The sequence below is a fragment of the Marmota flaviventris genome, chromosome 16 (assembly GCF_047511675.1).
Source record: "Marmota flaviventris isolate mMarFla1 chromosome 16, mMarFla1.hap1, whole genome shotgun sequence".
NCBI classification, from domain to species: Eukaryota; Metazoa; Chordata; class Mammalia; order Rodentia; family Sciuridae; genus Marmota; species Marmota flaviventris.
Window position 1 is genome coordinate 18,307,122 of NC_092513.1, and position 16,482 is coordinate 18,323,603.

Genomic DNA, 16,482 nt, shown 5'->3' on the forward strand with positions numbered 1-16,482 from the left:
AACTAAGTGACTTTTGAATTATGTACTACTGTCATTTTTTCCTCCCATCAATGTGGACAACTTGGATTTGACCATGTGAAAAATGATGAGTCTTCACAGAATAGCTCTGTGAGGAAGGTAGAACTCACTATCTACACCTCTAACTACGTTAGCAAATTAAAGATCATCAAATATTGTATCTTAATGGTCTTATCTCAAACTTAGGATACTAATTGTTATCTCATTCAATACGATGCCATAAAGAGTAAATATGTAGTTGTAGCAATGCATTCCAGATGCCACATAAACAAACATGGCAGCACATGCTGAGCTTCTGGCAGGTGAGCATTAATTATAACAGGTTAATACAACACATGACTGACTGAAAAGAGCTGAGTAAAACACAGTGGGCAGCACACACATGACTGCTTCCAATCAGGAGTACAAGATTTAAACTGAAAAAATAAATAAAGAAAGAAAGAAAGAAAGAAAGAAAGGTCCCCAAACTCCCTGTGGGAGGCAAAGCTACTACCAATGAAGGTAAGCCACTGAATTAAAAAAAAAAAAATAGAGTAATAGGAAGGAAGAAAAAAGCCAATGTATGATTACCTTTAAGATACTATATTATTGCAATAAAATAAAATAAGCATAAGAAAAGAGGTAAGTATCAAAGATATTTTAATTGACTGTAATAGGTACTATAACATTCATTTCATTGATGCACTACTCCTTGCTTGCTAGAAACCTCTCAGAATCTCTCTTTCAAAGAAATAATCATGAATACAATTTGCTAAGAAGCACTGCCTTGTTTCATTTCCATATCTAGACTATTAATCCAAGATTCTCAAAGAATCATTTAGCTCTTTAAAATGTTCAGGTGTCAGTTGTGGAGGCACCCACCTGTAATCCCAGCAATTTGAGAGGCTGAGGCAGGAGAATTGAAAGTTCAAGGCTAGCCTCAGCAACTTACAGAGGCCCTAAGCAATTTAGTGAGATTCTGTCTCAAAATAAAAATTTTCTAAAAAGGGGGGTGGGACTGGGGATGTTGCTTGGTGGTAAAGCACCCCTAGGTTAAATCACTCATATAGATAGATAGATAGATAGATATGTATGTTCAAGTAACTTTATTTACCTTGCTGAGAAAACCCAAGGAGGTACAGTGTGGAAGTCCCTCCCCATAGCACAGGTTGACCCAGGATTTCCCTCATGCTACAAACACACCTTGGGATGCCTTCACATGTTCCCTATTTTTTAACAATCAAAAGAGAAGTTCTGGCTTTTTTTTTTTTTTAAATACCAAGGATTGAACCCAGGGGTGTACTTAACTATTGAGCCACATTCCCCAGCCCCTGTTAATTTATTTTTAAATTTTGAGACAGGGTCTTGTTAAGTTGCTTAGGGCCTTGCTAAGTTGCTGAGGCTGGCCTCAAACTTGCAATCCTCTTGCCTCATCCTCCCCAGCTGCTGGAATTACACCCAGCCAAAAGGGCAGTTCTAATGCCCTTCAATTCTTTTATTAATTCCCAGGACATCTTTGAAATATATGTCTTTGTAGTCTATCATAGGTTTTTAAATCTCTTTTCTCCTAACCTTTCCTCTTTTTTGAGTTGCAATAGCAACAATTTGCAAATGGAATCATCACAGTTAAAAAATATCCAGAAGCAAATTCATGAATACCAGAATTTTGTGTGAAGATAATGGTAAATAGAAAAGTGATGGTAACAGTGGTAGTCTACATAACTAGGATAAGGTGATGTAAATTAATCTGCCTAGTAATTCAATCAGCAATTCATTAATCTACTATGTTCCTATATTTATATGTGCATATTTATATGAGTCTATGGGAAAATTCCAAAGAAAGTAGGATTTATGTTCACTTTCAAGAAATAGTTTTAAAAGCACAAATGTTATTAAGACAAAGTAGTTAATTTTGAGGGTAGAAATTTTCTCTTCAAGGAAAATAATAAGGATGTAAGATTTTTCACTTTTAAAGGAAAGTTTGTTCATGTTTTTTTTAATGGATAATGATGGATATCAAATAGTTAAGGTAAATTTTCTGCTTAATAATAAACTAAAAAGAACAAGAATTCTAGTTTAAACATCAATGTGGTCAAAATTATAACTTTTGCAAATGTTCAAGCTTACAATTAAAAGTTTCAACTATCAACAACAACAACAACAACAACAAATGAGCAAAGTATAGTCATTCCTTGATACTCTTTAGGGAGATGGTGTTTGAAAGCAAAAAAGTTTGAAAATCACCAGACTAAATCATGTAAAAGTTTTGTTACCCTCTAATACTCTAACTCCAAGATTATAATGTATGCCTTGGGCTGTTTGCAATGACACAGATAATAAGTAAGCCTAATTAAAAGAGTCCTTTGTAGAGGTTATGAGATTTGATCAGGGCCTTATTAATAGAAAGCAGTGAATCTGAACTCAAGAAAAGTTGTACAGGCTAGAATTGAGAAGTGAGGACCCACATTACGCAGTCCTCTGCAGGACAGGGAAGGAGATGTGCCAGGTTGAGAATGGAAGAGGCATAAGTTTTCAGATCACAAGAAGCTAGAATTCAAGTTCAGATTTCACCACTTTTTGGCTGAGCAACTTTGAAAAAGTCATAAAAGCCTATTTTGAAAATCAAATGAGAAGACAGAAAATAAAATGGTGTTTTATTATATTGTTATAGCACATCTGTTATATGCATTGTTATAGCACAATTATAGTGTTATAGCACACATTAGTCATTTAGCTCTCTTCAACTGGGCCCCTGAATATAGCAATTTGCATAATAGTGAAAGCATGAGCAACAAAAATGGCGATTTGCTATAGGAATAGCAGAAGGGACAGTTAAGTCAACTGAAAAGCTTGCATAATAAAAGCAACTAACATGACTCTCAGTTTTACAGCAAAACTATAATTTAATGATCCAGTGAAGTGCTCTGCTGCCATAACTAACAAAATAGCATTCACCTTTCCCCTTTGTTTCGGGATAAAACCCCTCAAAGAATATATTGAGTTGTTTTCTACAAAGAATATCTTGCGATGTGATTAGTGGAATTACATTTGATGCTTACATATGACACAATTCACTACATGGTAGGCACACCTTGACCTGACCTAAAGGAGTTCTAAGAGTAAAGAACTAAAAGACCTCATTATAAAATACCCTAATCTATCATTCACATACCTGGCACAGAACCTAGGGTGGCTATGTGACACACACCCTTTGAGCTTGGGGAATTTTTTTTTTTAATTATAGAGGTAATTCGTAATTCATCATCCATCATTCACACTTTTCTTTGGGGAGAATGTTCCACACCATCCCTAACTTTTCAAACCAGATGCAAGAAAAGTTACATAGTTTAGAAATCATTTCAGAAGTTAGAAATTTTAACTTGAAATTAGCTTGGATAAATTTTGGCAAGAATCTTGGTCAAAAATGCAAAAACACAAAGTTCAGAAATATGTTATTTTTAAAAAAGCATTTAAAAGACCATGTTTTAATTTTTAAAAAGAAGTTCAGGTAACTATAACTGGAGAGCAACATGTCTAACAGATTGTACCACTTTCTAATTTCACTGCAAGCACTCTAGATGAGCTAACCCTCAGGTTATATTCAATACTCTGAAAAATTTTTTGACAAATAATATGTATTAAAAAGCAACAGATCAGCATTAGGAATTTAAAAACTTACAAGTATGTCTGGCCAGTGAGTAGTTGGATCCTCCACTAGTCAAACCAAAGCCTTCAGGAATTTGACTAGAACTTCGAGGTCTGGTCAACAATTTAGGAGGTTCAATTTCAGCACCAAATTCAGCTCCTATTACTCCTAGTAAAACAATAGCTGTCGCTTGCTTCCGTCTTTCCTCATAGGATGTTGAAATTTTTTTCATTTGTGGGATACTCGACAAACAACCTAAAAACCACAACAGAAATATACATTAAAAGCTTATCAATACAAAAAAAAATTATGATTAGAAATACATCCTTAAGCGACATTTAAGAAAGAATAGTGTTTTCAATGAATGGCACTGGGACAACTGGATGCTGGCAAAAAGATAGTTGAAGTCTAAGAAAAAGAAATGGTAGATATCATGCAAAAAAGATTGGCTGTGGTTGCAGCAATAGTTTCTGTATGATATCGAGAATCTGTGTATCATACTTTATTGTTTTTTAAGTTACTTCAGGAAATTTATCATTAAATTTTCAAGTATTTAAATATGTCCACAAGAATAGATTTATCCTTAAAAATACTCTAATTCTTTCATATAAAATTTTAGTTATTACCCATTTTCCTTATTTATGCAGTTCTGTACAGTATATTTTAGATCATATGTAGGCAGCTTCACAATGTGTGGTGCTTCTCCAATATTAAAAAATTATTTTATAATTTCCAACATCATGATAAACCATATTTCATCGGTTACATTTCTTATAAAAACCCTAGATTTAAATGTTTAAAGATATTTAATTTGTACCAAGAATATTTTCTAATGACATCACAGAGTGTCACTTCTCCCTCTCAATGAAATTTTTTTGTTTTATGAAGACAAGAAATGTTAATAACAAGTATTAGCAAGTACATGCTATTACTGATTCAAAGTATGACACTGATCTGTGATAGGTAAGGTAACTAAAGTGAGGGGAAAAAAATAACACCTAAAAGCTTAACCATACTCAGAAGAAAAAAAATCAATAATCATTGCCTCTGTGTTTAAAAGGACCTTAATTCTAGACAAAGTGATATTTAACAGTTTGATAATCTATATCTCAGTACATGCATTTAAGACCAACTTTATTTATGTACAAGAACAGACACAGGAGTAAGAGCTCAGTGTACTGCATCTAAATTCACGGACTGCAGTACTAGATATTTTACTCTTTACATAGTATTCTTGAAACAGGAAGCAAACCAAGCTCCCCTCCCCCCATGTCTCAGCAAGAGCATGCTCCATAACAATAGTTCAAAGGAAAGCTCTATTCTGCAGTTGCACTGATTGTTCTGTCAGCTGACCTCTGCAGAAGGGAATTGCTAACCGCTGCCTTGCTCCTTAGCTGACAAATGAATGATCACAGCTCCATCTATTTTCACTATGGCTGCCTCTAGCCCAGGTGCTCAGACAGAGAGCCCGGTGTGACATCTTAGATCAAGATGAATTGGCACAAACTCCTGATCCAAGATTGTTTTATACCATTTAATTTAGTTTCTTCCCTTGCTTGGATGAGCACAGCTCTGGTTATGGATTTCTATTCTAATGTACTGAAGCAGGCCCTGAAAGAAGCCAATGAAGCAGCTGCTGGAGCAGGGGACTGCAGGGATACTGATCAATAGGCAAGGCATTGACCCCAGCCTGCAGCCTCTGCAACGGCCACTGCTTGAAGGGGGAGGGGGCACAGAAGCACACATGGGCTGCTTCCAGTAGGAAATTAAACAACAGGGGCATTTGGAGAGCTCCGCCTCCAGCCCTGGCCCCCCACCTTCCCTATGTTCCTTTTGTTTAATTACCTCAATCTTGTCTTAACTCCCACTCCTGGGGAAGGAATTAAGACTTGGAAGTTCTAATAATGTACTTTCAAGCAGCCATTTGTACATTTTATCCCTACACTAATAGAAAGAATTGTAACAGGTGCCCTCTGCTAAGTGACCAAAATATGAAATCTTAATTAGCTGTCAAGTACATCACTTGGTGTAATTTAAAGTTTGGCATGTGTATAGTCTCATAATAATACTGCCCAATTGGCTATTAACACTAAGGATGCTGAAATTCTATGGTATGCAATTTTTATCATCACTCAGATCTGAAAGGATGATAGCTCTTTGTTAACAAGGAAAGAAGTAAAGGCAAGGAAGTCCTAAAAAAGACACTGACTGATTAGTCCATGCATAAAGTCAGGTGCCCACCCCTACCACTGTTCTAAAAGTAGCACAACAATTTCTATTCTTTAGATTCTCAAATTGGAAACATCTTTAAATTACTGTTTTGGCCTATGTTTTCTGATAAATAATAAAAGGAATATGTAATTAGCTGCAATACTTTCCTACAAATAAACTAACAATTATTTAGGACATTTGAGGTATTAAAAATAAAATAATTCTGTAAAAGTAAACCTTTCTACAGTTTCATTTGTCTCATGAAAATTTGGTATTTTTTCACAGAGACATGGCTCCATTTAATCATGCTAAAGGGTGACATGGAGATCCATTTTCTTGACAGGACGGTTGATCACCCTATCACAGTAAGAAAATTAATACCTTCAACCAACTCTGTGTGGGAAACAGAAGCTGCCTGCAATAGTAAAGGACATAAATGTTCTACATTTTAAGTTGCAAACTGAATGCAGGTTTTGTGAGAAAATAATGTTTCCTCATTATTGGGTTACTTTTAACAAAATATGAGGCTTTGATTTTATTAAAACAACCATTTAATTCATATGGTGTTCCTCAAAAGTACATAATTGTCTTTAGATTTAGCATAATTGACTCCAGATTTACACGAACAGGAGTAAACACTTTACTTACAGCTTAACTAGAGCACAGGTAAAATATTTGAGAAGTTTAAGCTATTTAAAGGGCTATGAGATATTGATTACTTCATTTAAAAAGCAGTCAGAGAGTGCAACCAAGAGGTCAAGATAAATTTAACAGTTTGAAGCACTTTACTAAATAACTCTAAAGATCATGTTAATTGGCTTTGTGCAGTTCTAGGGTAAAATTAATTTTATCCTAGCTTACAATAAAAGGATTAAAAGACATATTAAGTTCTTCAGTTTTAACTGGAATAGGAATCAATAGATTTGAATTAAGGCTAAAGGCGGTTTTATGAGAGATAGACTACCAGCAGATACTTTATATCTGCAATTAGCCATATATTGATGGGGCTCTGCTATTGTATTAGGTATTAAAACCTTAGATAAGTAGGTACCACCAATTTACTACTCTGAGAAAATACTTAAAGAACTGTGTGATTTGATCTGGAAAACAGTTTTCAAAATGTGATTCTTTGTTTAGGACTGAGTATCAGAATGCTTTTTATATTTGACATATGTAAGCATATTTCTAGTAAAAAATTAATGAATAATGTGCTTGAATTCAATCAGAAGTCCCTTAGAGGTTACAACTATATTTAAAACATATCCCATAATGCAAACACACTATTGGGTTTTTTATTATTTGACCGATACATTTTATTAAGACGGGTCTTACCATACCAATTTTATGCTGGAAATTTCAGGCTATAAGATCCAATGAACATTCACAATGCTGTGAATATTTTTTGAGTTTTATATACATTTCAGTATACCCTAAAAGGGTACTTTGGAAATTCAGAAATACCTATTTGCTCATGGTAAATTAAAATAAAATGATATTAGGTATTTTTCTTCGTTCTTAATATTTAATAATATCAGAATCATACGTATGGGATAGTATTTAATATGTGCTGCCTAGCAAAGTGAAAATAATTTGTATTTAATAAGACATATACACTATATGTTTATCAAAAACCATGGTTTCTGACTTTAAAAAAAAAAAACCTAACCTTTAATGAATAAACATTGGAAAAATAACTGTTTTTATTAAACAAAAACAAAAAAAAGGATATGAAAAACAATGAATTGCAAGATCTCATAGCAGAAAATTAAAGGACAGAACATAGAGATTATTTAAAATAATTTAGATTAACCTAGAAATACTTTCTATTACAATTTGTTACAGTCTTGTTTTATGGGCAATAAGCTGCATTTGTGAATATTAGGCTTTGATTAATTATTAAAGAACAGTAAACTTAGAAAAGTGAATTTTGTTAATATCGGCAATCTGGAGGACAAGAAAACCTCTAGAATAAAGCATGTGATATACTATTTACAATGTCTGCATATATCTATAGTAGTCTCAGAATATCATTCAAGTTCTAGAAATGTTAGTTCATAAAACTACATAAGATGTCTACTTTTCAGACCAATAACATATCCTTCTAAAATTAGCAATTTTATTTATTTCTATTTTATCGACCCCAAAGATTTAAAATTTGCTGTGGTACTATCAGCAGATATTGATGATAAAAAGCACATATAAAATTGTATACTAAGTAAAGATGATTTTAAGATAATTCATGGCTGTGAAAACTGCCCAATCAAAACATATTTTAAGAACTGGGTTTATAGCTCAGTGGCCGAGCACTTGCCTAGCATGTATGAGACACTGTGTTCAATCCTCAGCACCACATAAGAATAATTAAAATAAAGGTATTGTGACCATCTACAACTAAAAAAAATAAAATAAAAATAAAAAAACATTTTAAACTAGATTTTAAAAAACAGTTGAGTTCAAATGGTCTTTCAGAAGTACGTTCATCAAAATAACCTTTCTCCTGACTGACTACTAAGTTAATATACTTGGTTACCAATGGAATATTAATTTTAATTTTTGAGACATATTTTAATAATCATTATATGCTGCTAATGAAATGTTAAGTGTCTCTCTATATTACATATACATAATTGTACCCATTCATATAAATATATAACAAAGAGCCAGAACTGCTTTTTGAGATTTTAAAATGTAATGCCCATGGTTTTATAATAATAGTAATGTTGGACCTTAGAGGAGTAACTGTTTCTGCATATGTTTGGCCCAAACATCATCCATATCTACTTACTATTCTGAGTGTTGCTTGAAACTGATAAAGAACAATGTCATAAAAATGTCAAAGATTACCAGATATGTAAAAGTGGTCTTCCAAATAAGCTTGTTAACAACAGAGAGAGACAAGAAAAAAACTTTAAGCAATAATATTTTAATAATTCACTTTTTAAAACAATCTAGTTTAAAAGAATTTTAAAATGCTACAATATTGACTAGTCAAATTTCACTTATTCAATATATCACAATTCTTTGACAAATACTTCAAAGATAAATTTGCTAATTGGAAACACACAATGATATAGATCAGGGACAAGCCAGTGTGAGAGAAAGGATGCAGAGACCTCACTGTCCTGGTAATGAATCCAGGTTTCAAAGGGTCTCAAGGAGGATCTGTGCCATTGTAAATGACGTAATTGAGTTTGTTTTCTAAATAAGTGCATTTATACAAGTTACTTTCATTCACTGGCATAACTTAGAGCTCTATAATTTTTTCAAAAAATATGACAAATAATTTTGATAGGAAACAAATATATACAACTGCAGATGGTTATATGGCCAAAAGGCACCTGAAGGAAATAAAATACTATATAGTTTTCAACATTTTCCTCTCCACCTCCTCAAGAAAAAGATACAACTGATTAACTAAGACTGCCATGGAGCACTTCTGCCTTTATTTTTAGACTCTAACATTATCAAAGCAGGTGTCTGTGCAGGACCTTAGCAGTACAGGAGTTTCCACTGGGGCATTATAAACATACTTTAGTTGCCCTGTGACACATCTGCCAGCACTGCCCTCACATCTAGGGACAGAGCACCTCGAATGTGCTTCCCAAATCTCTGCAGCTTTCACTGTTGCTGCTGCTGCACTATTTGCCCCCTCACTTGAAAAGTGAAGTAAAACAAACATGCTGTTAATTTGTATGCATGCACGATAGCCCCCTGCTGGAACACAAGGGGTTCTGCAAACGCATATTCCTTTCTGCTGCTGCTGATTAAGCCATTCTGAAACAACACCTCTTTGCACAAATTAGTATTATGTATATGTGTGTGCATTTGACAAAATACACCAAGCCATTTCACACTAAATCAGAACAAAGCAAAATATGTGAGAACTTTATTCATTTATCTATGTATTTATCTATCTATTTATTTATTTATTTGGTACTGGAGACCTAACCCAGGGGTGCTTTACCACTGAGTTACATCCTCAGCACTTTTTATTTTTTTGCTTTGAGACAGGGTCTCACTAACTTGCTCAGCCTGGCCTTGAACTTGTGATCCTTCTGCCTCAACCTCCTGAGTCCTGTTCCAGCACAGGGCTATTAAGTGCATGCATACAAATTAACAGCATGTTTCTCTTATTTCACTTTTCAAGTAAAGGGGCAAATAGTGCAGTAGCAGCAACAGTAAAAGCTACCCAGACTGATAGCACATTCCACATGCTCTGTCAGTAAATGTGAGGGCAGTGCTGGCAGATGTGTCACAGGCAACTAAAGTATGTTTTTAATGCTGGAATTACAGGTGTGCACCATTGCATCCAGTTCAAAGATAATTCAATGTAACCACTATCCTAGTGGTGTATCAATAACTTTGGTAACTAGAAATCTTATCTTTGAGAGCAACTTGCCTAATTCATGTAAAAATTCTTATTCTTCACATAGGTACTGTTTTATACTTGTTTTTCCATAATATGCATTCTTATTTTTCACTATATTCTCTATCTAAACATCAAAAAAAATCAAATGTTTTTCTTTGTATGTTTAGTGCAAACATTTTCAAATTGGGAGAAAGTAGAGATTTTTAAAATTCCAAATACCTAAGACATTTAGGTAATCAGAAATCTTATAGGTAATACTTATCTTTGAAAATGTTTACTTCTTATTTCAATTTACCTTTCAAGGGGAATCATATACATATATATATATATATATATATATATATATATATATACATATATATATATACATATATATATATATATATCACATTTCATATATATATCAAATGGAAGAAGCTGTAACGTTAAGAAGATTATTATTAGCTTTTTCATGAGGAAAGAAAAATTTCAGAAAACGGTAAGTTGCTTATAAAATAATATAAATCTGAAAACACGACAAATCATTCTCATAATCTTTTTTCATGCAGTTTTTGTTCTGAAAAGATAACTCCTGCAATGAGATTTATTTATGAAAACACTGGAATAGCCATAGGGTGTTTCTGGGTAAGACCACACAAAACAGATGAAACAATACTCCAAGACAGGTAGGAGAGCTTTACAAAAATTTTATACCTGTGCGTTACAGCACAGTGAGAAATAAACTGTTATATCTGAGGTCATTTTTATTCATAAAATGACAAATCATTTATTGAATTCACTTAAAAAACATTCTCATCTTGGCAATTATTTCCATCTACAAAGTGACATAAAACTGAGATCAAAGGGGAAAATTGCCTTACTCCACCTCTGAGGAGTTAACAAATATATCTGTTCATATGTAAGTAGTATTTCCAATATTCACTTTTGTTGAATTACTACACATTTGGTCATGATAATGAGACAATGATTTGACTAAAAGTTATCATTTTTAAATGTTCGTGGGGAGAAAAACAGCAGTTTTAAGGGGTTTATCATTTTTTATTTTTCTCAGACTACTTTATAATACTATCTCTGATTTTGAAAAATGATCACCTTATTTCACATGTTATTTTTTCTTCTGCTTTCTTCACTGTAAGTGAAATATTAAATAGAAATAATGGAACAGTTAGCCTCAAGATAGTATCTTGGAAAGTAATGGCCACACTTCTGTGGTAATAGTAGATCTGCACAGAAGTGTGTTAGCCAAACCCAAAGTTTCATAGTAAACATTTGACAGTCCCCAAACACAGAGATACATAAGCCAATAGCAGATGTACGTGAGATTTCTTAAAATTTATTTTATTTATTTTTTTAGTATTGTTAGTTTTTATGCTCAACTGAGGCTAACCTATGGTATAATTCCAAAAAACTAAAGAATAAGAAGAAATTTAAAGGAGAAATGTAAAAAGAGAGAGAGAGAGAGAAACAAAAAAAATAAGGAGCAAAAAATAAAGGAGAAATAAAAAGATCAAAGACAACTTAAGTTTATTAATTATATTAGTAATCAAGAAAGCAAACCTTTGAAACAGAAAAGGACAAGTAAATAAAATTAAACCAAGAATCCATGCTGAAAGTCTAAAGGCCACTGAGAATGTAAAGCACAGACCCAAAAATGTTCAGTATATTCTCATTATTAGCACTCTGCTCTACCAAATGTAGTCTGACTCTAATCAAAGGAAGGTGCATGATGGTGAGTGACTAATTCTCATTTTTCCAGAGGTTTCTAAGTAGCTCCATAGAGCATGAAGAAGTACTAAGCTTGAATTGCTAGTAGACAAATACAGAGAATTTTCATTTTTAATTGTGTTACATACTTGGGTTTTCACCATTGTTAAACTACATGTAGAGAAGTGAGTTGTGTGCTTATGAAATTTGTACAGATGATTTTAAAATTATTTTGCATTTCCTCATTTTATAAGAAATATAACTAGCTTGTCAAAAACTTGACAATTTATTATTTGGCAAAAAATTTTCACACTTTTTGCCTATAAATTTGATATACTTAACTATATACTTTCTCAAGTAAGCATGTACAGACATCAAAATTTACTAATATTCTCTTTCATGTAACTACTGTATATGTTTTCCTATTAATTAGTTAGTCCTATTTAGAATTTGCATCTGGGTTGGCTATCTTGCATATAGCAAACTAAAACAGGCTTGAATTTTAAAATTTTACATAGTCCTTCCCACAAGGGACAAGGGATAGCTAACTTGCTGATGTGTTATCACCATAGGGTTGGAAAAGCTCCCATTCCTGAAATAAACAAAAATTTAATGTTACACAATTTTAAAAGGCTAGCTTTAAAAACATTTCTGCTACATAATAAAACATAATTATTAACTCAAAATTCTCCCTAATTCAACTCATTAGGTTACTTAGGAGTTATGAAAAGATATTTTTCTAATCTTACCTTAATTCATTTTTATTAAGACAGACTATTCCCATATATAAAAATCTACAAAATACATGTATATTGATGTTGGATAAGCACACATTTCAAAGATGGCTCTTTTTGTACCTAACTAATCAGAGACTTTTGGACAGGAAAAAAAAAAAAAAAAAAGGAGTACAGAATTAAGAGAAGATAAAATTTTTGAAAACTCTTTAATTATTACCACCACAGACCGCTGATGTCGATATCAGAAACTGCCACAAGAAGGTTCAATACAGGCACATGAAAACAATCCAAAGCAAGGGTTAAACACCTACTTCCCGTTTCTTTTAAATATAACTTACTTCCTCATTAACAAAAACATAAATAACTTTTCTAATACTTTATCCAGTGCTTTTGATTTCTACAAAATACTCATATAATATTGTATTTACTTATAGAAAAAAAAATCCTCTCAAAACGTTAAGGACAAAAGGTTCCCCATTTTAAAAATACCAACAGAAAAACCTGAAATCCGTGTTTTCAGTAATTTTAAAGCATACTAGGTTCACACAAGTTCCATCTGCTCAGTTAAGATACCTCCCACATTCACTAATGCATATGCCTTAATCATATGATTACAGGCTGCTCACAACCACCTTCCAAATTCTTTCACCAAAACATGAATACTATAAAAATTTGCAAAGAAAAAAATCCTTATCAGAGCACATAAAACAGCTCCTAGGTCCAAAATAAGATGACAGCGTAGGGAAAATTTTAGAGGAAAAGGGATCAAAGAACTGTTCTAACCAAACCAGTGCCCATATTTTATAGATAAGAAAAGTTAAGTGGGTTAAGTGTTCAGGTGACAAGGAGAAGGACACATAAAGTGGGCATTCATGGAAATAACATCAACATGGGTGTCTTGAATCTTCACTGGCATCTGCTGCAGTATGAATCTTTATTAGGTATCCACAAATTCTTACAATTTTAAATGTTTCCTAAAGAAATATGAACAAACAAAATTCATAACTAGAAAAAGTCTTAAAATTAAGTTTTGGTCTATAGTATATAATGTTATATATACATTTTTTACTGGACAATCTAAAAACAAAAAAAAAATGAGGAGAGAGATTTTATCAAGCATATAAAATAAGTATATCAAATTAGTTTTATATGAAAATCCATATGAACATTGAAACATGAAAAATAACAAGAAAATACTAAGCATAAATATCATCTAGACACCAAACACCTAAATAATTTAACAGTGATAAAATCAGCATTTCATCCACAGAAACAGCTACACTTTCCATACAAGGAAAGTTTCTTCAAATACAATATTGGTGAAAAACAGTAATTCAAAATATAAATTTAAATCTTAGTTACTTCTACATAAACCTTAATGTCAACTATAAGTATGCATGCACATGTATGTTCCAAAGTCACAAACTGAACTCCAAATAGCAGAAATAAATTCATAATCATTTCTGAAGCTCACATTGTAATATGGAAGAATAGCTAAAGTCACCATAAGGGTTAAGACAATCATTTTCTACTGCATACTAGTGCTATTCTAAGCCGATAGTGTGTTTAAATCCACACCAATGAAATCAATACAGCACTGTTCTATTCAAGGTGAGACCAAATAAACCTGTCTGAAGCTTTGAGAAATAGGCTTTGCAGTATACTTTGAGTGCTAAATGCCTTTCAGTCCAGAGATCTGTCATTAAATAATCATTAGCCATCATTCACTCTTCCTAAAAAGCTTAACATCTAAACTTGTTCAGCATCCACTAAAGCATTAGTATAGACTACCAAGTAAGTACTCATTAGCACTTAGAGATGTTTCAGTCACTCTGTTTAACTATGCATCATCTTATCAAAAAAATTCTCCCAAAATATTAACTCATATTTACCACTGAATTAGAGTACAATGGATACAAGTGATTAGTAAATACAAATGATTAGTACATCAATGCAATGATCAGTCTTGTTTGAATAACACCACACCACCTCACAAGCTACAAGCAACTCCTTCCTGACTGTTCAATGCAGATAAAATCCAATGTCTTTCCTACCTTTCAGCATTATGTTATTCAGTATCATACAGAAGTCAAATAAAACTAAGTTAATCACAATGGAGAATTCATTGAGAGGCAATATTGGTTTTGATCCTGTATGTATTTTTAAGTGATGGTTCCTTTATCAATCCAATTCATAATTCAATTTCATATATGATCATCTCAACTACTGAATAGCTATTTTAATGGACCCTGCATTATTTTAGATAATCATTAAGTAGCTGAAATTAAGATATATTTATCTTCTATTACTTGAAAGATTAAATAAATAACACAGGATGATTTTTATTTAGTAACGTTATTGGCCCAAATGTGAAAATTTGATGGTCAAAGTAATTTTCTTTGTACTTAATTCTTGTATGCTATTAGACTAATCTTCTCAGTTTCAAGATAATATTAATGAAAATGTCATTTCTGCAAGACATTAATTTGTTCTTCATTTTTAAAAGCTCAAATAAAAGTATATGGCCAGATATTTATGATCTCATCTACAGTTTTACAACTGATCATTTTCAATTTATTTAATATAGATTTCAACCTAAATGAGAGCCATGACATTATATGAACATTTTATTTAACTGGATGACATGTAATATTTTCCCAGGAATATTTAGGTAACTTAGTACAAAATAAAACTATTCTTTTAGTCATCAGGTAATTTAAAATTCCAAATATATATTGTGTAGTATAAATTGCAATATTTGGAAACTTTCTAATATTCTAATTATTATTCCATTCAATCTATGACTTTTTAAATTTTTCTTTCAATACCCTAACAAAGGTTCAATTGCAAAGATATGAACAAGTATAATTACTGAGCAAGTTTGGTAAATGTAACATCATATTTAATCTTAAAATCTTTTATAAATTATATTCCATTTATAAAAGATTTTAAGATTTGGAAATTAAAAGTTAACATAAAATCAAATCTCATCCCAAAATTTCATTTTATGGTAAAATTGTCCCTTTCTATGCAGCACTGAGATTTTTAGAGCTCTGTCAATGCACAATGGAATATAAAATGGCCAGTCCTTTTCAATTGTGAAGGCACATCCACAGATCTACTGAATTGATCAAGTCTTTAACTAAAACAAAATACATTAGTAGTCACTATGAAAAGGAGAAACTTCTTTCAAAAAAATTTCAAAAAAATAATAAAACTACAACAATCTACTTATTTAAATGTATACTATGTAGATAAAAAGAAAACAGGTGACTATGCAGAGTTAGAAAGACTATTGTGAACAACAGTTCTCACTTTCCTATAAGAGCCCCAAAACTCAAAAGTTTTGAAAATATACTTTGGTGATAAATCAAAAATTTAAAGCTTTACAATTATAATTTACCAGAAAATGTACTTTAAGAAAATATGTAATTCATAGAATTAGTACCCCTGAACATGCCTGGAGCCTTGTCCTTCTTGAGGAGGTAAACTCTCACAGGACCTCAGTAAATTCTCATTTTTTAACATAAAAAAATAGCACTGGCAAAGTGAGCAGGGCCTGGCCAAGGCCTTTCCTCATCCCTTTCAAATTTTGTACCAAGACTCTCTTACTGACCATACAATCAATATTTATTTATGCCATCTTTCCTATACTTTAAGAACTGTTTTGCTTCTTTATCATTACAATTGTTTAATTAGTTTAAATAAAATTGAATTTTTATCCTTACAATTGAATTTAGCCTTTTCAATGGTAAAAATAAGAAAGTAGATTTTATTTGCCCCAACAATGCAATCGCTTTGTATATACTAAACAAGTA

At 32.2% G+C, this 16,482-nt stretch overlaps 1 protein-coding gene across 2 annotated transcripts in view; it reads right to left on the bottom strand.

The window, feature by feature from the left end:
* Positions 1-16,482, bottom strand: part of Wdr7 (WD repeat domain 7) — a 326,007-nt gene that overhangs the window by 128,785 nt on the left and 180,740 nt on the right. For both annotated transcript variants that reach the window (XM_027949032.2, XM_071602717.1), the window contains one exon: positions 3,677-3,898. In XM_027949032.2, coding sequence (XP_027804833.2) covers positions 3,677-3,898 — 222 coding nt within the window. The remainder of the gene's footprint in view (positions 1-3,676; positions 3,899-16,482) is intronic.